General features: G+C 38.1%; 1 protein-coding gene across 25 annotated transcripts in view; it reads left to right on the forward strand.

The window, feature by feature from the left end:
• Window positions 1–27,795, forward strand: part of si:zfos-464b6.2 (beta-1,4-galactosyltransferase galt-1) — a 78,230-nt gene extending 50,435 nt beyond the window's left edge. For 4 of the 25 annotated variants that reach the window (XM_051869629.1, XM_051869627.1, XM_051869628.1 and 1 more), the window contains 2 exons: window positions 3,177–3,997; window positions 26,309–27,795. In XM_051869629.1, the coding sequence (XP_051725589.1) occupies window positions 3,177–3,997; window positions 26,309–26,974 (1,487 nt within the window). In that variant the 3' untranslated portion in view covers window positions 26,975–27,795. The other 21 variants (XM_051869638.1, XM_051869633.1, XM_051869632.1 and 18 more) reach the window with 19 other exon arrangements.

A 27,795-nucleotide genomic window follows, 5' to 3' on the forward strand; every position in this document is an offset into this window, starting at 1 on the left:
AGAGAACCCTCTAGTGGTTTGGATAGAGGGATAGAGTTGCCACACATCCCATAAAATATGGGACTGTCCTATATTTAAAGGTAAAATGATAGTCGTGTATCAAAAAAAAAAAAAAAAAAAAAACACGGGATGTGATTTATAGGCCTACACATTGCACTTTAGTGTCTTTGTTTTCGTCGCGGCATGCTAGAATTGCCATAATTACAAGATTTCAACTTGTGAAAAGCATTTCTGTCCTCATCCACATCCTTTTTCTAAGCAGTTTCCCAAGGCTTTTGCACACCTTATCTGATCGCTTCTCAAGACGGCCATTGACAATCACATGAGCAGATGACATACAGCTTCTTCATAAACGCGCTTTAGTCTCTATTTAAACACACGCACACCACCGATGCATTGCTACACGATCATGGAACACTTGGAAATTTAACTTGCAATTTTAAAATTGTGATTTACTAAGCCATGAAAAAATCTCGAAAATAAATAAATTAAAAACTTTAAAAACTTTAAAATAGTAAAATATAAAATAGTTTTACTCGGTTATGCTCAGCTCTAAAATATTATCTATTTGGTGAATAGTAGCCTATTAGTTGAAGTGATAAGTTACATGCACCTTGCAGAATCTGCAAAATATCAATAAATTAAAAAAAAATATTATATATTTATATTTTTTTATTTAGCACTGCACTGAAAATGTTTTATTATAAGAGATGTTTACATAGTCCACAATATATAATAATATCTGCATTTACTCAAATGAAGCAGTTCAAAAGTTTACATACACTTAATTTATTCTCAGTCATTATTTTATATGATGAGTCCCATGTTTGTCCTGTTCTTCCCACAGTTCTTCAAAAAAAATCCTCCAGGTCCAGCACATTCTTTGGTTTTCCAGCATATTCTGCATATTTTTTAACCCTTTTTAGCAGTGACTGTATGATTTTTAAGATACATATTTTCACACTGATGACAACGGAGGGGCTCATACACAACTGTTACAAATGGTGAAAACATTTACTGATACTCCAGAAGGAAACAGTGCATTAAAATTCAGGGGGTGTAAACATTTGCACAGGATGATTGGGGGGTAAATTGTTTTTATTTTGTCTTCTGGAAAGTGTTTTATGTAGCTTTTGTAGGGCAGTACAAAACAAAACAAAAAAAAAATAGATCTTTAAATAAAATAAGAATCAGTGCTTTTCTATTTTTACCTTCAGCGTACTGCCAGTTTTCCTTGCGTACCAGCACTTCTGACATGTTGCAAGTACAGAAGCCCACCGCACCCTCCCTTCTCTAGGAACGCGTTTTGAACTGAGCATCAGGAGTACCGGCACTTTTATTTTTCCACTTCAAGCACTGATAAGAACAATTTCCAGTCATCTGTTCAAAGGTTTACACCCACTGGCTCTCAAGCCCCCGGTTTCACAGTCAAGGTTTAAGCCTGTAGTCTCAGACTAAACTGCGTGTTTGAGCTGTTGTACCCAAAAGCAACTTGAACTGACATATCTTAAAATATGTCAGTGCCATTGATTTGTCTCAAAATGCACACCAGTAATGTTTTTTTTTTTTTTTTTTTTCTAAGGCATGTTTATAATTGCAACTTAAATGTCCTAATTGAACTAAGGCCTAATCCTGGCTTAATCTAAGCCCTGTCTGTGAAACCGGGCCTTAATGTGTTGTGTTGCCTTGGGCATCAGTGAATGTGTGCAGCTTTTGATCATCCAGGTAACAACACACACTATTAAGAATTAAGAATCAAGCATATGCAAACTTTTGAACTGGATCTTTTGTGTAAATTTAGTTATTATTATGTCTTGTGGTCTTTTTTTTTTTTTTTTTTTTTTTTTTATAAGGCAATACAAAAATCACATAAAATCATTAAATAACTGAGCACAACTCTATAGAAAGGAAAAAAAAAATATATGGGAAAAAAAAAAAAAGAAAAAAAAAAAGGAAAAAATTATACAACCAGGTCTTCTAATGGTTTAAATTTATTCAATGAATCAAGTAGTCTTCTTCCACTTTTTAATTTTAACATTCTTAAAGATTTAGAGTAAATCCAAAAATCTTTCTGAAAAACAGAAAACAATGGCTTTGCGCAGAGGTATGCAAATACATAGACAGGTAGGACATCATTGTATTTTTACCATTTTTCGGTAAGTGAAAAAGATAGCTTTAACATGTTTACTAGTAATCACAAAATCATTATTCCCATCATAAACCCCCTGAAGGTCACAATATAATTCGCACCCTGACTTCAAGTTTAGGGTTTCAGTGCTAATATATCACATATTTGCATGAAAAATGCAATGAGCATGACAATTATATAACCCTAACCCTAAACACAGAAGTGACTCTTTCTGTTCTGAGACCATTTACTTGCTGTTAAAGATTTGTAATGAAATGGCCTGAGACTTGTGGACATCACATATGTGCCTGATTTAAAGTATAGGACAATTATGACTGATTATAGAATGGCAATTGTTAATTAAAGCACATTTTCTTTCCTATTGTGACGTTTATCTGAGTGAAACAGCTTCTGGAACAAGAAGAAATGCAGGGTGGGCCTAGATTTTGTCCATTGGGAATTGATTGGATTAGATGGTTGTGGTTTGCTATTAAAAAAAACAAAAACAAGACTTCTCCATTTCAGTTTCATGTTGACTTTCCACAAAGCAACAAACAAACATAAAAATTATTATTAATAATAATACTATTAATAATCCCACAACCCAACCACAAACTCTAGTACTCTTAAATGTCAACATAAAATACATAACTGAACAATAAACACTAACAGGTCTTTCTCTTCACTCAAAAACACATAAAATAACACCCAATTTCAACATTTACTCTCCCAATTCAATCCTATGCAAATGCACTGCTCAGTTTTAGTTAATGCAAGAAAAAGTATTCATTCTCAAGTCCCAACACAAATGGACTAAGTTACTTATGAAAGTGGATTGAAATTAAATTGTGAGAACATGTTTACCAATTGTGTTGTTTAAAAAAAGTAAAACAAGCTGCAAAAATGTGTTTCTTTGAGTCTGACTTCTTGTGTTGTGGATGTGCAGGAGACCAGAGTTCACATCCCAACCACAAGTGCATTTGTCCATTAAAGCCAAAAGCTTTATTAGAGACAACCATAAAATTTGTGTTTTCTTTCTTTTCCCTAGGGAAATGTGATGTGAAATATAACCGACTGAAGAGTGAATCAGAAGCAAAGGCTTTTAACAAGAGGATTTGTGCACTGAAGATCTTTTATTTTTCTGCCATTTTATTTGTGTTTGTCTTTATCATCTTCATTTATATGCAAGATTACTTTAAAACATCTAATGCCAAATTTAAAGCACATAATGCCAAACCTATCATGCAAAAAAACGAGAGCAAAGACACTGACCTGCCAAATCCTCCTCCAAGCACACATTTACCATCCGTCCAAACACCACACGTCGACCACACATCCACCAGTCCTCCGGCTCCAAAAGCGTGTGGTGTTCAAGTGAAGGACAGTCCTGTGATTAAAGTCGGGAACCTTCACACATATGTGATCGGATCTTATATGGATTATCGCTTCAGGGAGAAACAGATAAAGACAATTGCCATCATTCGCCGTCAAGAGCAGGTGAAATACAGGTGTGTGATGTGCTGTGAAGGGAGGAACGTGACCTCACCAGCGGAATACATAATTCATTCTGACCACTTTGGTTTTGAGTACGGCACTGCTACCATCACGTGTCACATCAGTAGCCCATGTTCGAAACCGACGCATGTTGCAATAACAGCCAGAGAGATCTCAGAGAGCATAACATCCTTCCAGCCTGTTAGAAACAGAGACGTTCCAGCAGTCTTCCCATTTGAATTTACAATCTGCATCTCTGTCATGTATGACTACAAGAATGTGTTGAATTTAGTCGAGTCGATGGAGATGTTCAGACTGCTTGGTGCTCAAAGGGTGGCGATATATAAAACCAACTGTGATTCAGACACACAGAAGGTTCTGGACTACTATGTGAAAAGAGGTTTTGTGGAGATCATCCCATGGACCATTAAAAAGCACATCAATGTGTCTAGTGGCTGGAAAGATTTATCTTCAGGTCAACTGCATTACTATGGGCAAATTCCTGCACTTAACGACTGTATTTATCGTTACATGTACCAAAGTCACTATGTGGCTCTACATGACATAGACGAGCTCATTCTGCCTCTCAAGGTGAAAACCTGGACGGAGCTGTTGCCTGAGCTTGAGAAGATACATGGCACTACTGTGGGCTTTGAGTTTGAGAATAATGCTTTCCCTTTCACTGCAAAAGCTCATACGGATTACGAGCAAGACAAATGGAAAAATGTACCGGGAACGAATATTTTAAATTACATAGACAAAGTACCTAATATCCCCAATAGTTTCAACAATTACAAGGTTATAGTAAGTCCTCGGCTAGCTCTAAAGGCTACTGTACATGGCCTGCTGGAAACTGTGAATCCTGGATCCACCACAGTAAGGGTGAGCAACTCCATCGCTCGCATGTACCACTCGAAAAACTTTATATACCCCCAAAACACAAACCTTATAAGAGATGATCATCTGTGGGACTATGCCAAAGATCTTATACCTGCTGTTTCTAAAGTTCTACAGGACTGTGGATTCATTGAGGCCTAAATGATTGTCGTGATGTACTGTCTGTCACTGGTTTCAAGTCAGTAAAATAACAATAATAATAAACTAAGTCTGAAAAACAAAACAAGTGAACAGATGCCGTCTGGAGAAACTGGAAGTATACTTCTCTTGTCCGTGTTCCACTCTGGTGTCTACAGTCTGCGTGAGGTAAATTTTGTGTGCACACTACCTATTGGACCATTCTTTTCAAGTGTTCAAATCACAACAGTGCATGTGTGAGTGATTTGAGTTTAAAAAAGAACGGTCCACTAGATAGTGCACACACGCCGAACGCGATTGAAAGCTTTGCAAGCTCAACTGTGTGCGAGACGCAGCGGAAAATTGGCCTTTATACATTCCTACAAGTTACACATTACTATGATACAGAATTCAAAAGAGGGATAAATGACTATTTATCTCCGATAAACATCTTCATCAACGCATACAAACGATTCATATCTAAACATATGCCATTCATAGTATATCACCTGACAGCTCAGGGCTTTAAGGAATTCTGTTGGGAAAAGTATTGGCTTTTTTATATCATTCAGTGAAAGCCAAATAAAAACAAATAACAAGTCAAGAACATTGTTGGAGATAATGTGAAACAATAATAATGGCTGATCATTAGCATATTTTCTGGGGTTTGCCTGCTTATAAATTCATTTTGGGAAGAAATACAGTCAATTATTGAAGATACAGGTTATATTGTATACCTTGGATGTTTACCCAATTAAATAGCCTAATAATTTTTAAATAGGCTACTGAGGATTGTATATCCTTAGAGTAAAAACGCAACTTTACATCTCACAGTGTCATATCTCACAAAGTCAATTTATCTCTCATAATGGCAACTTTGTTCTCTAAAATTGTGACTTAATAACTAGTGTGACTACTCTTGTGAAAAAGTGTACTTAAATGCATTTGTGAAAAAGAAGTGTACTTAATTGCATTGAATGTGGACGCGAGGTACACCTAATTTGTAGTGCACTTTGAATCTTAAAAGTATATTTAAAAAAAAAAACTGCTTGTAGATAATATATTAGGCCTATATTAATGAAATAAAGGCCAATAAAAGGTCAAAAAGCAACTTTTATTAGTTATCTTTTTATAAGTGTGCAAAAATGTAGCCAACACTTCTTTTCCACAAGGGTATATCTCACAATTGCTGCTTTATTTTTCGTAATTGCAACTTTATATCTCACAATGAGACTTTATTTGGTAACATTTTATAATAACTTCCATTAATAAATTATTAACAATTGTTATATAATGCTTAACGGATCATTCTTCTTTCTTTATTCCTTATACAACCTTCTAAGTCACAGGTGTCAAACTCAGTTCCTGGAGAGCCACAGCCCCGCAGAGTTTAGTTCTAACCCTGATCCAACACACTTACCTGCAGTTTTCAAATAAGTCTGAAGGACTTGATTAGCTGGATCAGGTATGTTTAATTAGGGTTGAAGCTAAATTCTGCAGGGCTGTGGCCCTCCAGGAACTAAGTTTGACACCACTCTCACACACACAGGCAATTTTGACTGTCCATTTCACCTAACCTGCATGTCTTTGAACTGTAGAGGAAACCCATGCTGATAACATGCAAACTCCACACAGAAAGGACTCCTGGCTCAGCTGGGACTCAAACCATGGACCTTCCTACTGTGAGGCAACTGCTCTAACCACTGAACCAATCATTAGTTAATATTCTTAGCTAGAAACAGAAAAAGATAAAATGCTTGTTAATGTTTATTAATGAACTTATTATACACTACATAACGATTAACAGATCATTATTTAATGTAAATTAAAATGCTTACACATATTATTAAACTTTCAATTCATATGATCATACAAATGCCTTTAAACTTTAGTTCATATATTACCTAATGCACTTTTTTTTACATTTACAAATGCAAAAAAAGGTGTTTGGTAGCTATGAGTGATCCAGATGTTCAACAGAAAATGTAACAATATAAGAATGACTGGTCTTACTTTATATTAGGTGTCTTAAACTATGTACTGATGTCAAAATAATAATAATAATAGTAATTGTTAGGTACAATGTACTTATTGTATTCACGTTCTATTGCAAAACACTCTTGCTGCTATTGAGGTGTGATACAGGTAAGGTTAGGGACACGTTTGGCTGTATGGGTAGGATAAGGGTTGGATAAGGGGCCAACAGTGTACAGGGGTCAATTTGATTACTTTAAGGGAACATGGTTCAAACTGTTTATATTATATTGTTTTGATAAATGAACAAATATTTTCTTGAAAATTATGTGTTGTGTTATGTCTTTAGCTAAACTTAACTATAACCAACCTTTACACAAGCTTTGTTACAGTACCTAAAAGTCCAATGCATAAAAATGCAGCCACTAAATGATTAATAGTAAATTGGGTCGTCTTATTCTGAGTTTGTTTTAGTCATGTTTATTGTTTGTATTTCTGTTTAATTCAGTTTCCTTGTCATGTTCTAGTTTGTCATTGCTTCTAGCTTGTTAATTATTTCTGATCTCTTCTGTTCCCCGCCGTTTAGTTTCTATGGTTACAGATTGATATAGTCCTCAGTTCAGGTGTGTATTGTTGAGTTACTTCATTTAGTCTCTATATATTCTCTTAATTGCTCCTCTTTCTTTGTCTGGTGTTAGTCATGTTTAGTTGGAGCGAGTCAGTGCCTAATGCAAGCTTTTGGATGGGACTGGATGACAAGTTATTTCAGTTCCTTTCTCCTGGTCATTGTTATATACCCTTAGTTGATTTCATTAATCATGTCCTAAATGGTTCTGATTTCTTTGTTAAGGAAATTAAAGAGGACAATATAAACCACCACGGACTCTGCACCAGTAAGCGTCAGGACTGCCTATTCAACATTTCCAGGCTTTCCCCAGGCCCGAAAGTCTGTGTCCAACAGTGCAGAAATAATGGCAAAGTTAGCAGACCCCTCTATCATTTCTGTTAGAGCGGCTCTAAGGGAGTTCTCCATTCCACAGTCCTCGCGTCCAGAGTCCGCTCCGGTTCGTGAGTCCAGTCCAGAGTCTGTTCAAGCCTCTGAGCTCAGTCAAAGATCCATGTTAACCCCAGCCCAAAGGAGGAGGCTGAGGAAGAAGAAACAGTCCTCTGCATGTCCAACCCCTAAGCACAGTCCAGTGTCGGCTCCAGAGCCTGAGCACAGTCCAGTGTCGGCTCCAGCCCCTGAGCACAGTCCAGTGTTAGCTCCAGCCCCTGAGCACAGTCCAGTGTTAGCTCCAGCCCCTGAGAACAGTCCAGTGTCGGCTCCAGCCCCTGAGCACAGTCCAGTGTCGGCTCCAGCTCCTGAGCACAGTCTTGTGTCGGCTCTAGCCCCTGAGCACAGTCTAGTGTTGGTTATAGCCCCTGGGCACAGTCCAATGTCAGCTCCAGCCCCTGAGAACAGTCCAGTGTTTTGGCTCCAGCCCCTGAGTACAGTCTTGTGTTGGCTCTAGCCCTTGAGTGCAGTCCAGTGTTGGCTCCAGCCCCTGAGCACAGTCCAGTGTTGGCTCCAGCCCCTGAGCACAGTCCAGTGTTGGCTCCAGCCCCTGAGCACATCCAGTGTTGGCTCCAGCCCTTGAGCACAGTCCTGTGTTGGCTCCAGCCCCTGAGCACAGTCCAGTGTTGGCTCCAGCCCCTGAGCACAGTCCAGTGTCGGCTCCAGCCCCTGAGCACAGTCCAGTGTCGGCTCCAGCCCCTGAGTACAGTCTTCTGTCGGCTCTAGCCCCTGAGCACAGTCTAGTATCGGCTTTAGCCCCTGAGCACAGTCTAGTGTCGGCTTTAGCCCCTGAGCACAGTCCAGTGACGGCTCCAGCCCCAGAGCTCAGCCCAGAGTCCGCTCCATCCCATGAGCCCGCTCCAGAGTCCACTCCAGCCCATGAGCACGTTCCAGTGTCCACTTTAGCCCATGAGCCTATTTCAGAGTCCACTCCAGCCCCAGAGCTTAACCCAGAGCCCGCTCTCGCCCCAGAGCTCAGCTCAGCATATATTGTTATCCCAGAGTCAAGCACAGAGGCCACTGAACTGTCCATAATGGCTCTGGCATTTATGTGTGTTTGGGCTGCACACAATCCTGTAATTTCCCCCAAAAATTTAATTTTTTTTTTTTTTTTTTTTTTGCTAAAGTCTCTTGGACCAAGCTGTGTTGGCCGTTCCTGTAGTTAAGGATCTGATCTGCTACGCTCCTAGTTCCCTCATCCCGGATGCTGATCTTATCTTATCATTATGGTCACAGTGACCGTCACCAGACTCCTCCTAATGGCCACTACATTCAGTCCTGACTGTACTGCCTTGGGCCCCTGTGCAATCTGCACCTCCCTGGCTCCCTGAGCCACCACCACCTCCTTGGCTCCCTGAACTTCTAGCACCTCCATGGTTCCCTGTATTACTGCTGTCGTCCTGTAGGCTCGCTAGCCTGCGTGTATCACCCTGGTCATCTATCCCTCACTTCCTAAGACACCTGGATGTGTATTGTTGAGTTACCTCGTTTAGTGTCTATATTCTCTTAGTTGAGTTGAGTCCATTTAAGCACACACCTCGTCTCAGTTCATTGTCCGGTCTTGTTTACACAAAGTGAACTACTTACCTGTTCTCCAGCGTCTTTCTCCAGCAATAATCTCTAGCGACTATCTCCAGCATCTCCCCTTCCTTCGTGTCTCCTGTGCATCCAGTCTACTACCTGTTGGAAACAGTTACCATCATACTCACCAAAAAAACGACGAGGTGTGTGCAATCATCCGTCTGCTCAGCCATCCACAATCTCCTGCACCTGTAAGAAAAGGAAATTTCTAGAACATTTGTAGATTTTTAAAAAGTGCCTGATCATATGAATGAATTGAAAGTTTAATGATATTTGTAAGCATTAACATTTATTAAGTTTATTACTAAACATTAACAAGCACATTATCTCATATTTCTAGCCATGTGAATATATATTAACTAATGATCTAAGCATTATGTAATGTTTTTTTTAATGATTTATTAAATGAAAGTTATTATAAAGTGTTATCCTGTATTTCTTATTTTAAACTTTATTTTTAAATGACTTTTTTTTAGAGTTTACTCTGAGGCAGAAACAGGCTTGTTAATGTTTGACTTGCAAGAAAATTCCAGATGGTTAATGTGCAGCAAGTTGGTAAATTACAAAATGAAAGATTACAGACCATTTCATGCCCTTTCTGAAATGCTGCAAATGTAATTGTGATGTGTCGTAAATTATGATTGTACAGTCTTTTTGTGATCAATGAAATATAGTGCAATAAGCCTTTACTTGAACATTACACATGCATTTGTTAGTAGAACTCGTTTATAATGTGGTTTTTTTTTCTGTTTTTTTTTTTTTTTTAAAGACCTTAGGCTGCTTTAAGCTCTTTTTCTCAGCAGTGAGTAGATTTGAAACTGAGACTACAGCTGTAAAAATAAAACTATGAAACAAGCTAGACAGAAACTGAAAGGCCTTTCCTAAGCAGTGAGGTTTCGTTTTTCTAATGGTTTATACTTTGTCATGCCTTTTTTTGCACTTTTAGTTTAGTACTTTAGGGTTTAAGGCAAGACGGGTGAACAGAGTAAAATTTTAACTAAAAGATATCCACATCCTTTCCCCAGTTGATTAATCACAGTGCATTAAGACAACTGCTTTGTGTTACAAGTTTTCTGAAATGTTATGTTTGAATATTCAAATGAGGCTTTTATCTGTTTAAAAATGCACTCATTTGCATAAACATTGGATAAATCCAGGTGCAAAATTCTTGTTTCATTTTATAATAAAAACAACTTCTCAAAGCGCTGTACACAAGATAAACAATACATAAAACAATGAATAAAAAGTGGATCTGTTTGCATCTCAAGAAACGACTCACTGTCCACTGTTTTACTCCCTCACATATCCAGTCTTTCTGGGGTTGAACGGCATGGTACAGACGTGGCCGAGGCTACATCTGTACGCTTTTCCCCCGATTGCCCTGCTCCCGGGGGTTCTGGAGAGATGGGGTTCGTCTTCTGCTAGTAGCCCCATTCTGGCTGGGCCGAGTGTGGTTCTCGGACCTAGTGTCTCTCCTCGACGGCTCTCCCTGGGAGATTCTCACTCCTTCACCCCCGACCGGAGTTACAGAAACTGTGGGCTTGGCCTCTGAGGGGGCCCAGCTCATAGATTCAGGTTTCTCAACTGAGGTTGTTGAGACCATACTCCACTCCAGAGCTCCCTCCATGATGAAATCGTATGCCCTGAAGTGGAGAGTGCTCACTTCGTGGTGTGGGGGTCTCCTGCTGGACCCAGCAAACTGCCCAGTTGGTACAGTTCTAGAGTTCCTGCAAGAGTGATTCACTGCAGGTTTATCCCCATCCAACTTAAAGGTTTATGTGGTGGCCATTTCTGCCTACCACACTCCTGAGGATGGTATGTCTGTTGGGAGACATCCTTGGGTAACTCATTTCCTCCATGGCACTTTGAGGCTGAGGCCTGCGGCACATTCTAGGGTGCCGACTTGGGATTTGGCCGAGTACTGGAAGGCCTTTCCATGGCTCCCTTTGAGGCCATTGAGGAGGTTCCAGAAAAATTCCTCACTCTTAAGACTGTGTTCCTCCTCGCTATTTCATCTCTCAAGAGAATTGGATACTTACAAGCCTTGTCGGTATCCCCTTTTTGCCTTGGTTTTGCACCAGGCATGGTAAAAGCTTTCCTATACCCTGAGCAGGGTTATATTCCTAAGGTCCCCACTAATGTGGCGAGTAGTTTTGCCCTCCTCCTTTTCATAATGCTTTTCATAAAGACCAGGAGAAATTGAATCTGCTTTGCCCAGGCAGGGCATTAGATGCATATGTCCATAGAGCTGCCCTGTGGCGTATGACTGATCAGTTATTTGTGTGTTTCAGGTCTCCCAAGAAAGGGTACCCAAGCAGACAATGAGCAAGTGGATAGTTGAGGCTATATCACTTGTCCACTCAATCAGGAGTATGGCTGCTTCTAAAGCTTTGTTGTCAGGAGTTTCCCTCCAAGAAGTTTGTGATGCGCAGGTTGGTCCTCGCCACACACGATTGTGAGGTTTTATAACCTAGATCTGGCCTCTACTCCACGGTCCAAGGTACTCTCATCTTAGTGTGCACTTACGATTTCACACAGACAGGCACTTTGTACTATGGCGCCGTGGGTATAGATGTTCCCACAGTGTCTTTGACGCAGCGTGAGTTCCCTTGAAAAGGAACATCTCGGTTACGACTATAACCATGGTTCCCTGAGAGGGAACGAGACGCTGCGTCGCTTTGCCATACTCCCTGTATGCCTGTTACCGACTTGCTTCAGCCTATCAGAAGCCAGCGCTGTTTGGTTTGGGTGTGCTTTATAGTTTCCTGGTCATGACGTCACCCGCCTATGACGCTCCATTACGCCATTGGACTGATTTCACATGTGCTTCATGATGCAATCACGCAGAAACCATATCATAAATTGCAAACAAGTTCTATAGAGACAATGTCTATAGAATCTGTATCTATAGAAATCTATAGATGTACCAAATGATTAATTGATTAACCATTAAGATCAGTTGGATTAAATAATAGACAAATGTATTAAAAGAGATGAAAATGAAAAGTTTGATAGGAAGAGCTTTATGAAAGTCAGTTACTGTGAATGAAACATTTATATAGATGAAACACTTATTTTGTGTTGTGAAAAGGATACTTTGTGATTTTGTGTATTGTACTAACACAGTTGAAAATATGCTGAAATGTTTTTTTTTTTTTTTTTTTAAAAGTGCACTTTTGATGATCTGTTGTGATTTTAGTACTAAGAGTTTTGAAAACTTTGCACCAAAGCAATTGAAAAAACTTTTTTTTTAATCTACCAACCATCTATGCAATTTTGTTGACATATTAGAGATAAAGGTTTTTACAGTGGGGATTTTGGATAGCTCTATTTATGACTCTATAATTCAGAAAATAGTCAACATACAGGAATAAAAAAAATACGCCTAGTCTTGCTTTACAAAACTGATGTGAATTCACTTTCTTTGTCTTTACTCATTTTAGGACTGTTTGGAGATCCTAACAAACGCTTTCAGGGAAACATGTGGACATTAATATCACAGCTGCTTATGTTTTCTGTCATGTATCTGTATCTGTCTCCCTTCTTCTTCTCTGATCAATCTGATGTTATACAGTCATTGACTGTTTCCCCTCCCTTGTATTCTGCTCCATGTTCACAAATTTCAAATATATCTGACACACACTTTGAACATAGTGGTTATCAAGATAAATCGCTTACAACGTTAAAAAAAAACAACAAAAAAAAAAAAAACCAAAAAAAAAAACCCATTACATTTGGTTATCCATATCGAAAATTGCAAACAAGTAGAAACTAATCCTATAGAAATCTATAGATGTACCAAATGCTTAATTGATTAGCCATTATGATCAGTTGGATTAAATATACAAAATGTATTAAACTGAACAAAAAGAAATGCAAATGAAAAGTTTGATAGTGATAGCATTATGAAAGGCAGTTATTGTTAATTAAACGTTTATATAACTTATTTTGTTATGAAAGTGATACTTTGTGATTTTGTGTATTGTACTGACACAATTGAAAACATACTGAAATGTTTGAAAAAAGTGCACTTTTTATGATCTATTGTGATATTAGTACTAAGAGTTTTGAAAATGTAACACTTGCTTTTGAAAACTGCACTAAAGCAATTAAAAAAAAAAACAACCTGTGAATCCACATTTATTTATTATTAAAATTACTTCTATAATACTAACTCAAGGTAATATACAAACTCCTGAGACCATCCATCTATTTAATGTACAATTTATGAAAGAAAAAATTGCCCCTGAAATGCAAGTTTGTAAAAAAAAAAAAAATGTGTTAAGCATGAAGACTGTCTAACCTTAAGGGTCTTTATGCATCTGTTACATAAAAAAGCCTGCCAGGTGTCGTCGTTAGATATCAGGTGTAAAATAAATGGAGACAGTGCCATCTGCCTGTAGAATGCTGTAACAAACATTACAGACAAACTTTGGGACTGATAGATCTTTATGAAACATTTTCTTCTGCCTTCTATTTGTGGTGTGGAAAAAGTATCAAGCAGCAGCATCACACACAGAGGACAAACACACACAATCCACTCATTTCCTCATAACAGAAGTTCCTGTGAGAATGAACAGAGCGTAGAGTTCAAATATCAGATGTCCCATGTGCGACCAACTACTATTTCTATCATTAAACTAAATCAATTGCACACAGAGTGTAACCACACATGGTAAACATTATTTTAAGCATCATGTAATGCAGAGATGTGAATATGAACAACAGCAACAACACAACGGGTAAACTCACATTATTCGAGGAAGTGAGATGTTGTTATGAGTGACTAATATAGGCCATCACATGCCCTCTAAAGTGAGCAAAACCACACTGACATGCATTCAGACTGGAGTCAACTATATAATGAAGGGTGATTTTATCTGAAAGATTTCAGTTCTCACACTTGAAAAAGAAGTCTGCTTACAGTTTTTCTCGATTGCTAAAACACCATAACCAGGCTTTTGAACTAAAATTTCAAAACCATAACACCATTTAAAAAAGCACACTCAATTCCCTAAACTCTAATCACAACTCCTCTGTTTTGACACATGAGTCAGATTTGTTGAGCTGTCACTGCAAAACCCTACACACGAATCCCTTCATTTCTTATTGCGTACACTATGTGGTCGTTTTGAAAGCACTAGCATTCAAGTCAGCACAGCTTGAGCTCAGTTAGCACACAATTCCCCAGATGAAAACACTAAGAGTCAAAATTGATCCTTGGAGGAGGAGGAGGAGGAGGAGAAGGAGAAGGAGGAGGAGGAGAAGGAGAAGGAGGAGGAGGAGAAGGAGGAGAAGGAGAAGGAGAAGGAGGAGAAGGAGGAGGAGAAGGAGGAGGAGGAGGAGAAGGAGGAGGAGGAGAAGGAGGAGGAGGAGGAGGAGAAGGAGGAGGTGGAGGTGGAGAAGGAGGACGAGAACAAGGAAGGGGAAGGGCAAGGACAAGGAGACAAGCAGTTTTGGATGAAATTCGAGCCACTTTAGTTGACCTTGTCCTTGTCCATGGTATGAATATGAGGGAGGCTGGGCAACGAGTACAGCCAAATTTGAATTGCTTCACATCAGAACCTTCAGGGAGGAAAACAGGTAGGTGTACTTACAGTAAGACTGCTCTGTACAGTAACTTTTGAGTGCTGTACTTTGTGCTGTGACAACACATACACTGTTGCACTATGCTACTGTAATAAACAAATGCTTCAAATTGCCTCGCATACAGATAGAGTTTCAGTTCTAAACCCGATAGAGGAGTTTTTTTCAGCATGGCGGTGGAAAGTGTATAACCGAGAACCTTCTATCAGTGTTCACCTCCTCTAGGCCATGGAAGAAGCATGCCTAGACATATGCGTGCCAGGGGTGGATCAGGAAGTCATGTAGAGGATTTTACCCCCGCTGCCTGGCTAGGGCCAATCGTGATGTGGATGAGATTCTCTGGCCTGACCCAGACCACAAGCAACATAACTTACCAGTTTTGGAAATGTTGTTTTGAATTTATTGCACCAGTGTGAAAGACTATGTTGTAGTGTATGTGGTTTTGAGGGCTTATGTGTGATGTCTGAGGGCAAAGTTTGGTTTTTCAGCAAGAGTGAATGGTTTTGAGTGTAGAGCTTCATTTTGACCTGAAGTTGAATCTACCTAAATCACTTTTGTAGCATTAACTGAAACTGGGCTATGCATAGGGCTGGATCAGGAGAGTAAATATTGAAATTAAGTGTTATTTTATGTTTTTGAGTTGTACAGCCACAGTACAGCTGTACTAACTTCAGTGAAGTGAGTAACATATTACTTTTTCATTGCAAACATTTGCTATGCAAACTACAGCAGCTCTATTAGCTTACAAGAACAGTCAAAAGTTCACAATCTGTACAACTAATCTTTAATCAGTTGTGCAATGTATTGACAACTGTTAGGTCATTTCTTTAGTGTGTCATAGCTCTTAAATCTAGTGTTTATTCAACACATGAGGGTGAAATTTACCCAAACTAATAATTGAGTGCAAAAAGTTACCACAGTTTTATTTAGTAGATTCTATTTTTACGGTGTACCTGTAGTGTACTTAAAACCTTAAAAGTATATTTTTAAAAAGCTCTACCAGCATATGATAAAATATTAATGAAATAAAATGCACTTAAAGACGACTTTCATTACAGTTTCTTAACACACTTAAATACACTTTTAAAAGTGCAGTTAGTAATCATGTCAAATTAAAAGTTTTACTTTAAAGTACATTTTTAAATCACTGCTTTAATAATCTTTTGTCACGCTTAAAAGAAGTACACTTATCCCGATGTGTTGACTAACATACCAAAGCACATGTAAAGTACTTGATTATAATTTGAACTGCCAAAAGCAAGTCTCTTGCTTTTTTTTTTTTTTTTTTGTACTTTGTCAAATGATTAAATGATCCGTTACGTTGTCCTCTTTATTGCTGCTTAGTGATTTTTGCGTTCTTTGGCTACAGCAGTTAACGGTTTACTTTCAGTCGCCGTTGTGTCAGCAGTTGTTGCTTATATGCAATAGTGTGTCATAGCTGGTTGCCAAGGATGGGGAGTTAAGGTGAGGATCTAGTAATCCAAAGACTAAGGCACTCGGGAATACAGTCAGGAGCAAAAAGACACTCTAAAAACTGAACCAAAGGGTAACATAAATACACAAGATAATGACTGATCAATCAGCTAATAAGAAAGCATCCAAAAACACAGAGGTTAAACTCGGGTAAATAGACTAAACTCAAAGAAGCAAAACACAGTGAGGATACGAATCAGAAGACAATGATTTCATTCCACAGTAGACGAGCTCAGACATGTTCACCTCCATAACTTTAGCTCTTTGCACTTACAGACACTTTCAAGAATGCAGACTTAAAATGTTGATGGGATGAGGCAAATATATTTTACTAATTATGACTAGTTATTGTAGTTATTATATGTCATCACTAACTAAACATAATACTTTAGGTGGAAGCCAGAATGGTGAATCAGAAGCCTCATTTAGAAAACACACAGAGAACACATCTGTAGCAGCAAACCCCATACCATCAGTTGCTATGCAAAAAAAAAAAAAAAAAAAAAAAAGAGGAAGGAAGGGGTGTGGAGTGTTTTGTTTTTGTGTGGGTTTTTCAAGTCTTCAAGTGTATGTGGAGCGGCAGGAAGAGAAGAGATCGTTCTGTGTGAATGAGGCCAGTTGAGGATGTGCCTCGCTGTAAACTCTCATAATAAATAGGGTTACATGAAATATTCTATATTTTGATATAAATATATTTGTATACATTTAAGAGTGAGCTATAATTATTTGGGGAATCACTTTTATAAGAGAAATTATGACTGTCCACATCTCCAAAACGATTCAGTTACATCAGGGCCATTATATGACATTACATGATATTTTTTTCAATAAAACTGACAGTAAAGTTTCTGTCTCCTCCCACAGAATCTCTGGTGTAGTAATATGCCCTCTTTTTTCTTCATAGTTTCCTCCCTATGAATCAGTACAATGACACTCAGTGTAATATCCTTATGAGCGTCTGATTAATAAGACTTCCAAGGTCATTGCACAGCAGGAAACTTGGATCTGACCTGCCTCAATCATTAGAGTGGTTGGAAGAGCCAAAATACCTGAAAAAATGTTCCAGGCTAAACACCCAAAGCATTCCAGAGAGGACATCTTACACAAAAACAATGATTAATGAACTTCATGTTTTTATAAATGAGAAGAGAAAGCCTGAGAAAAGCACGTTCATCTGACAGATACCTGATAATCTTAGCTAACACTTACCAAAACGACATACCCAAAACTGTTCTAAGGAATATGTTGTTACTGAACTGCTCCTGCTTTTCTTTAATACAGTATGTCTGTGTTGTTACTGCCAAACTAATATACATTGATTAATCTAAGTTAATTAAATAATCTAATTTCTACATAAAGTATGTCACAACCACAAATGCAGTCTGTTGAAACAAACAGCACTCAAAGATGTTTTTGTGTCGTCACTGAATCCACCACGAAAACATTCACAGACCAGGGTGGAAAAAAGTACCTGGTTTGACCAAACATTTCCATCGCCAATGTACCTGCTCAGCCAAGAGGCCTGTTTCAGTTCAGCAATATTCCCGGAATGTCTGGTGTTAATCGCTCTCCTGCCAAAGCGTCCCAGTCAGTTGAGGTCAAGACTTGGACTAGGACCACATATGAAGTTGTGTTTTCATCTCAGTCTCAATTGGTGGAGAAATGTTTCACTCTCATGCAAGATTTCCTGATAAAATTGGGAAGAAATTTTTCCATTCATGATTGCAAGCTGTCCTGGCCCTGATGTTGGTGTGCTTATATATATATATATATATATATATATGAAAGGGTGTACATGGTCTGCAACAATGCTTAGGTAGTTGGTACGTCCACATGGATGGCAGGACCCAAGGTTTCCCAGCAGAACATTGCCCAAAGCATCACACTGCCTCCGCCAGCTTGCCTTCTTCCCATAGTGCATCCTGGTGCCATGTGTTCCCCAGGTGAGCGACGCACACGCACCCGGCCATCCACGTGATGTAAAAGAAAACGTGATTCATCAGACCAGGCCTCCTTCTTCCATTGCTATGCAGCCCCATATGCAACAAACTGATCCACTGTGTATTCTGACACCTTTCTATCAGAACCAGCATTAACTTCTTCAGCAATTTGAGCTACAGTAGCTCGTCCGTTGGATCGGACCACACGGGCCAGCCTTCGCTCTCCACGTGCATCAGTGATCTTGGCCGCCCATGACCCTGTCACTGGTTCACCACTGTTCCTTCCTTGGACCACTTTAGATTGATACTGACCACTGCAGACCGGGAACACCCCACAAGAGCTGCAGTTTTGGAGATGCTCTGACCCAGTCGTCTAGCCATCACAATTTGGCCCTTGTCAAACTCACTTAAATCCTTACGCTTGCCCATTTTGCAGGTGATCATAAGAGACTTCCATTAAAAAAAACATTAAAAAAATTCTTAATTATTCCAAACTTTAGACTGATACAGTACTGGTTTCAATCTTTTACAGAAAATTTGCCAGAATCTCTGTGGAATACGCAAACCTCATACATGCGCCGTTGACTTCCTCCCGTCATGAATCATGTTCTTATTTTGTGTTTTACATACCATATACACACTAACAGAGATGCTAGCATGTCTCAGAAATTACTGTATGTCTTGGGTTTTTTCTTTATTGCACTGTGAATCTTTACATGGTATGTTCAACAAAAACATGAAAATGTATTAATGTTTGTGTATTATTTGTTTAAGCAGACTGTCTGTTATTGTCACCTAGTTGAAGATCAGATTACATTTTATAAGAAACTTATGTTGAAATCCATGCTAAAACACAACACTTTTGCAACATATTATACTCAAATATGCCTCCCATCTCATACTTAACCCAAACACAAGTTTAGACACAACTGTGGCATCTGGTCTATGACTGTCAAATACCTGTGTTGTAATTTACTGTGATCTTAGTACCCATTGCATTTTAATATCACACACACACACACACACACACAAACATGCACACACAAGGCCACATGGTTGGTGTATTTTTGTACACAGCTCTAACAGAGGAAAAATACGGGAAGTATATATATATATATATATACGAGCAATTTCACACTCGTAGCCGTGCGATATGACTGTATATCAACACGGCTGTGATTCAGCCGTAAGTAATCACAGCGTGCTGATATACAGCCATATCGAACGGCTACAAATGTGATATTGTGTTTATACAACAGTTCGACGGCACGAGTGTGTAAACAAATAAGAAATAACAACGGAGTGTCTTTAAAACCCTCTTTTGTACAGAACTACTTCCTGCTGCCACTGATTCAAATCTCAAGTTGACAGTTTGACCAAACCTCCATTACTAATTCTAAAACGTCACTTTAGAACTATATCAAAGGAATGTTGAGTCCCTCCATTGAAACTTACTGTATTTTGTACATTATTACTGAGAGAGAGAGAGAGAGAAAGAGCGAGCGATTGCGCATTGCGTGACTATGTGTATTCAGTGTGTATTAGTGTTACCTGTAGATTTCAATTTCTGTAGCCACTCCGCAGTCTGAAGCCTTTTGCTTTTGACTATGGGTGAATCTCCAGTTGTCTCTGATGATTGTCATTTGGACCTTTCTGGATTACAATCCGCCATCAAAACGATAAGTTTAATTATTGCAGCTGCTGTGAGAAAGGCTATAAATGATCCGTCACCTGCAGCATCCTCACATGATATAGCTACTAGCTGGGACTCCTTCTTCATGTAAACAGACGTGACGTAATGACGCAAAGATGAACGGCAGCATGCTCGAATTTCCCGCGGAAACCCACCAGTACCACTCTTATTAGAAAACGTTATTACAAGCTTACCGTTGTGAATCGAGCTAAGGTAAGGAGATAGTTTTAAACACTTATGTATATGCTCAAAAATTGATTTAGGATAATTTTTAACCAAAAAAAGTTACGGACTGCAGCTTTAAACAAAATACCTTACACACCAGTTGAGTAACAGAAACAGCATCATCTCCACATCGCTTTTAAAACATTTTGAATCCCTCAGTTCTCGCCATCTCCGAAAAGCCAAGCCAATGTTGATTCTGGTTTTATCACGAGCTCCGTCGAGTTCTCTTTTTGCCAGCAGACTCTCCTTTGTTCAGCATTTGCTTAAAAACAGGAGATTAGCGGCTCCATGTCAACCTTTCTCGCACGTTGTGACAACTAACCTATGCCACACCCACAACAGACATGCATCAGAGCAACCGGAGCAACTTTTCTCTATTTACAGATATGATGAGACACGCACGGGCGAGTGACGTATATACACAATTTCCCGCGAAAACCATCCCGCCCGGTCTAAAATATAAACACTTATGACAGGCTTACTATAGTGAATCAGGGTAAGACAAAAACACGTTTGGAAGAAGGACTGGCGATGTATTGACTCGACTTGACTTGTTAATTTTGAACAACAACAACAAAAGAGTATGTAGTTGTAGGCCTACATTTGATTTACATTTATTAACATTCTTCAAAGTCCTCCATGAAAAATTATATTTTTCTTATGTTTCTCAGAGACTATAAGACCTGAGTAAATGCAATGCATTTTCAATGACATTTGCTTTATTTATTTATTTATTTCAATTTGACCCCAAATATGAAAACGCACTGAATAACGATCAGTTTTCTGAAAAGTATATCGTATATCAAAATAAAGAAGGCCTAATCAGTAGCCTATTTATTTTGCACAAAAAAATGCATAAGCACAGAGGGGGGAAAAACTTAAGACACTTAAAAAAATAATTAAAGTTAAAATCAGCAAATTCTTACGTATAGGTTAGATGAGGACAGGGAGCATAGTCCTGACGTGTCTTTTTTTCTTTCTTTTTTTTCTCTGACAAACAGTTAAGTCGTTGACTTATATGGCACAACCCACCTCATAACTGATCAAAGCAACATCAGACAAAATGGAGCGACATTTCCACGAATTGTAGAAACCGGCCATAGTTAGGTAAAAGAAGAAAATGGGAACTTATCATGGCCCGTTAAACTCGTACCGGACATTTTAGGTGAAATGCATCTGTTTCAGCCAGTCATATCTGAAGAGCTTAAAGGATTATGAACGTGCTTTTTGATGAATGCTCATCAATTCTGTCGCGATGTTTTCGAAAGGTAGGCTAAACTTTTCTCTTCTTATATTTTGTCTAACATTTCCCTTTTAGCCTTTAATGTCTTGTTGTAGGCTATTATATTCTACATAGCATATTATCAAGTAGCTTCCGAATTTACTTTCACTTTCAGCTGTTTTTTTTTTTTTTGAAGTTTATTTGCTTGTTGTTTTAAAACCGATTCATGAATAAATATCAATGTCAGTGGCTTGCAGGATTTAAAAAAAAAACAAAAACAAAAACAAAAAAAACATTATGGCATTATGGTGGCAGTGAAAGTGTCATGTAACTAAACTAACGCATTTCTAAATGTTTCTTTAAAAAGAGATCGCTGAAGGAGGCGCAGGGAGGTGGACCGTTAGATACGCGCGTGCGTGTCGCACAATCATAATATAGGCCTAATATAGCCAAAGTATATTCCTTTTTATTTTCTTTTTTAAAGACGGCTCACACACACTTACCGTTTTATAATTTCAAAGGGCTTACAGTGTTGAGTTTGGTTGAACTGGGTGAAAGTTCAGCGACATTTTCTTGTATTGATAATAAAACATCTCATAGTAAAAGAAGTAATCTAAACAAAATGTTTAGTAATTTGGCATTTTAAAAGTTAAATAATGAATACACTGTAAGAATCATGTACTGTATCTGGGCCTGTATTTTTTAAAACGCGTATTTCACGCAGTAATTTGCACTTTGCTACACTAAAAATGGCTTGTTGGTTTTACAGTAAGGTTTAATTTATTAACATCAGTTGGTTAATATGAACTAACAATAATTCTACAGCATGTATTAGTCTTAGTCAATAGTAATTTCAACATTTACTAATACATAACGAACTGTTAACTAACATGAACAAACAATCAACAATTAGATTTTAATTAGATTAGCTAGTGTGTGTGTGTGTGTGTGTTAAACTTAGTCTTGTTAGGTTTTTTTTGTTTTGGTTGTTTGTTTTTTGGTGGTGGTGGCCATGACCGTTGTGCTGAAGAGAGGAGATTACAAGTGTTCTTGATTGTCTGAAGGGGAAGGAGAGGCCTTACACAGACTGATATAAATTATAAGCATAAATGACAGCCTGCTGTTATCAGTCCCCAGTATATGGTTAGTGTGGAGTGTGTTTGTTGGTTGACAACCTTTGCTATTGTTCTGGAAGAATGACTTGATCTGAGACATGAGTGAGATGTTTTTGTAGATTTAGTGCTTGCGAATGTGAAATTAACTCCTGTGCCAAGCTGAAAGTTGGTTAGGAGAACTGTGTGAAGAGTTTTAAAAAGTGACTTAAAGGGTTAGTTCACCCAAAAATGAAAATTCTGTCATTTATTACTCATGCTCATGCCGTTCCACACCCATAAGACCTTCGTTCATCTTCGGAACACAAATTAAGATATTTTTGTTGAAATCCGATGGCTCAGTGAGGCCTACATAGGGAGCAATGACATTTCCTCTCTCAAGATCCATAAAGGTACTAAAAACATATTTAAATCAGTTCATGTGAGTACAGTGGTTCAATATTAATATTAGAAAGCGACAAGAATATTTTTGGTGCGCCGGAAAAAAACAAAATAACGACTTATTTAGTGATGGCCGATTTCAAAACACTGCTTCATGAAGCTTCGGAGCGTTATGAATCAGCGTGTCGAATCTGCAGTACGGCGCGCCAAAGTCACATGATTTCAGCAGTTTGGCGGTTTGACACGCGATCCGAATCATGATTCGACACGCTGAATCATTACGCTCCGAATCTTCCTGAAGCAGTTTTTTTGGCACACCAAAAATATTCTCGTCGCTTTATAATATTAATATTGAACCACTGTACTCACATGAACTGATTTAAATATGTTTTTAGGACCTTTATGGATCTTGAGAGAGGAAATGTCATTGCTCCCTATGTAGGCCTCACTGAGCCATCAGATTTAAACAAAAATATCTCAATTTGTGTTCCGAAGATCAACGAAGGTCTTATGGGTGTAAAACAGCACAAGGGTGAGTAATTAATGACAGAATTTTCATTTTTGGGTGAACTAACCCTTTAAGTATTGAGAAATGTCTCCTAAAACAACAACAACAACAAAAATGTGTATATATATATATATATATATATATATACACTGGCCATTAACAACAAATCACAAAAGCAACTTTGAGCACAATTAAATAAAAATGTTTGTACCAATAAATATTGTGGTTAAATAACAATTGAAGAATATCCAGGGACTCACCGCACCTCAAAACATCACAAAAAAGCCCACACACTCTAACAATGAGGCTTTTTTGGCATTGAGAAAGATCACAACGTGACCAAAACATTTGCCGTTATCTCGCAATTGTTGGTTTCCCTCATTGTTAAAGTGTGCGGGCTGATTAAATAATAAAATAGAAATATTGTGATTATATAACAAATAAAATAATTTATTACTATATAAATATGAATAAAATAACATACTAACAACATAAAACATGCACTTTCTTGCACTTCAACTTTCTACACGTTCAACTATTAAGGCTTCCTGACAGCAAAGTTTAGAAACCTCCAAACTCCTTTTCATATACGCTTACATGAAAAATGTAGTCATTTTTTTGAGTAAAGAACACTTTCTAAGTATTTTCCTGCATTCTCACATTTCTTTAGTGCTCTTAAGAGATGTATCTTGGCACCTTGCTGTGTTTTTTTTCTACAATTTAAAAGTAGCACCACTCCACACTATGTTTCCTTTCTGTCATTCTCTCCATCTCTCTCAGTTTCAAACGGAAGTGTGTGTCTCTGCACTTGTGTGACTGTGTGTGGCTGTACGCTTGCTTCTCACAGTCGTGATTTGGCACAAACTGTAAACAAAAGTACAGAGAACATTTAAAAGTGATGCAGAAACTCACGTACTTTTATATTACAGTAATATAATTTTAATATAAATATATATTTTTAAAGGAAACGATACAGAATAAGGCAAGAAAATCAAGACAAGAAGTAGGGATGGGTGCTAAAAATTAAGATTGGACTTTTACAGTTTTTCTCAATCGATTTGACACATTTCTTCAAACTCAAGTCATTGTTCTCTATACAGTTAACACAGGGATCTGAACACTTTGTAATTGTCCTAAACAGGTTGTAAATTTTCCTTCATTTCATGACGTTTATCTGAGTGAAGCGCTTCTGGAACAAGAACAAAGAAGAGAAGAGATGAGATGCTGCCAGAGGGAGGGGAATTTAATGTTTTTGATTGAAGATTATAAGGGCAGAATTTTTATTATTATTATTATTATTATTATTATTTTTAAAGGGTTATTTCACCCAAAAATGAAAATTCTGTCATTAATTAGTCACTCTCATGTTGTTCCACACCCGTAAGACCTTCGTTCATCTTCGGAACACAAATTAAGATATTTTTGATAAAATCTGATGGCTCAGTGAGGCCTCCATTGCCAGCAATACAGTATAATTTACACTTTGAAATGCCCAGTAAGTTACTAAAGACATACTGTATTTAAAACAGTTCATGTGACTACAGTGGTTCAACCTTAATGAAGAGACGAGAATAAACAAAATAACGACTTTATTCAACAATATCTACTGATGGGCGATTTCAAAACACTGCTTCATGAAGCTTCAAAGCTTTACGAATCTTTTGTTTTGAATCAGTGGTTTGGAGCATGTATCATAACTGAACAATAAACACTAACAGGTCTTTCTCTTCGCTCAAAAACACATAAAATAACAGCCAATTTCAACATTTACTCTCCCAGTTCAATCTTATGCAAATGCACTGCTCAGTTTTAGTTAATGCAAGAAAAATTATTAATGAAGTCCCAACACAGATGGACTATGTTACTTATGAAAGTGGATTGAATTCAATAAAATTAAATTGTGACAAAATGTTCACCAATTGTGTTGCTTCAGCTCATTTTATAAAAGTAAATCAAGCTGCAAAAATGTGTTTCTTTGAGTCTGACTTCTTGTGTTGTGGATGTGCAGGAGACCAGAGTTCACATCCCAACCACAAGTGCATTTGTCCATTAAAGCTAAAAGATTTATTAGAGACAACCATAAAATGTGTTTTCTTTCTTTTCTCTAGGGAAATGTGATGTGAAATATAACCGACTGAAGAGTGAATCCGAAGCAAATGCTTCTAACAAGAGGATTTGTGCACCTAAGATCTTTTATTTTTTTGCCATTTTATTTTTGGTTGTCTTCATCATCTTCATTTATATGCAAGATTACTTTAAAACATTTAATGCCAAAGCACCTAATGTCAAACCTATCTTACAAAAAAACGAGAGCAAAGACACTGACCTGCCAAATCCTCCTCCAAGCACACATTTACCATCCGTCCAAACACCACACGTCGACCACACATCCACCAGTCCTCCGGCTCCAAAAGCGTGTGGTGTTCAAGTGAAGGACAGTCCTATGATTAAAGTCGGGAACTTTCACACATATGTGATTGGCTCTTATATGGATTATCGCTTCAGGGAGAAACAGATAAAGACGACTGCCATCGTTCTCCGTCAAGAGCAGGTGAAATACAGGTGTGTGATGTGCTGTGAAGGGAGGAACGTGACCTCACCAGCGGAATACATAATTCATTCTGACCACTTTGGTTTTGAGTACGGCACTGCTACCATCACGTGTCACATCAGTAGCCCATGTTCGATACCGACGCATGTTGCAATAACAGCCAGAGAGATCTCAGAGAGCATAACATCCTTCCAGCCTGTTAGAAACAGAGACGTTCCAGCAGTCTTCCCATTTAAATTTACAATCTGCATCTCTGTCATGTATGACTACAAGAATGTGTTGAATTTAGTCGAGTCGATGGAGATGTTCAGACTGCTTGGTGCTCAAAGGGTGGCGATATATAAAACCAACTGTGATTCAGACATACAGAAGGTTCTGGACTACTATGTGAAAAGAGGTTTTGTGGAGATCATCCCATGGACCATTAAAAAGCACATCAATGTGTCTAGTGGCTGGAGGAAAGATTTATCTTCAGGTCAACTGCATTACTATGGGCAAATTCCTGCACTTAACGACTGTATTTATCGTTACATGTACCAAAGTCACTATGTAGCTCTACATGACATAGACGAGCTCATTCTGCCTCTCAAGGTGAAAACCTGGACGGAGCTGTTGCCTGAGCTTGAGAGGATATATGGCACTACTGTGGGCTTTGAGTTTGAGAATAATGTATTCTCTTTCAACGCAAAACCTCATATGGAGTACAAGCAAGACAAATGGAAAAATGTACCAGGATGGAATATTTTAAATTATATAGAGCGAATACCCATTAACCCCAGTGCTTTCAACAATTACAAGGTTATAGTAAGTCCTCGGCTAGTTCTGAAGGCTACTGTACATGGCCTGCTGGAAACTGTGAATCCTGGATCCACCACAGTAAGGGTGAGCAACTCCATCGCTCGCATGTACCACTCGAAAAACTTTATATACCCCCAAAACACAAACCTTATAAGAGATGATCATCTGTGGGACTATGCCAAAGATCTTATACCTGCTGTTTCTAAAGTTCTACAGGACTGCGGATTCATTGAGGCCTAAATGATTGTCGTGATGTACTGTCTGTCACTGGTTTCAAGTCAGTACAAAAAGTAAATAAATAAATAAAATAAGTTTGAAAAACGAAACAAGTGAACAAATACTGTTTGGAGAAACCGGAAGTATACTAACCGTGTTCCGGCGTTCCCCTCAGGCTCACGGACAGTCTGCGTGAGGTCATTTTTGTGCGCACTATCTAGTGGACCGTTCTTTCCAAGCGTTCAAATAACTCGCACATGTGCTGTTGTCCACGCGGACATAAAGATCTAGTTGCACGCAGACAACAACTGTGCATGAGATGCAGCGGGAAATTGGCCTTTACACATTCCTACAAGTTACACATTACTATGATACAGAATTCAAAAGAGGGATAAATGACTATTTATCTCCGATAAACATCTTCATCAACGCATACAAACAATTCACATCTAAATATATTCCATTCTGACAAGGAATAAGGAATTCTGTTGGGAAAAGTAGGCTCTTCACTTTTTTATATCATCCAGTGAAAGCCAAACAAAATCAAGTAACAAATCAAGAATATCGCTGGAGATAATGTGGAACAATAATAATGACCATTAGTATACTTTCTGGGGCTTGCCTGCTTATAAAATCATTTTGGGAAGAAATACATTCAATTATTGAAAATACAGGGTATATTTTATACTTAAGTTAGACATTTACCCAATTCAATAACCTAATAAATGTTAAATAGACTACTGAAGTTTGTACACTCTTAGAATGAATGTGCAGAAAAATACACATGTAGCACTCTAGTTTACATATTTTGTGCCAGTATTAAATAAAACTGTTGGAAGAATTCA

The sequence above is a fragment of the Ctenopharyngodon idella genome, chromosome 18, assembly GCF_019924925.1.
Source record: "Ctenopharyngodon idella isolate HZGC_01 chromosome 18, HZGC01, whole genome shotgun sequence".
Taxonomy (NCBI): domain Eukaryota; kingdom Metazoa; phylum Chordata; class Actinopteri; order Cypriniformes; family Xenocyprididae; genus Ctenopharyngodon; species Ctenopharyngodon idella.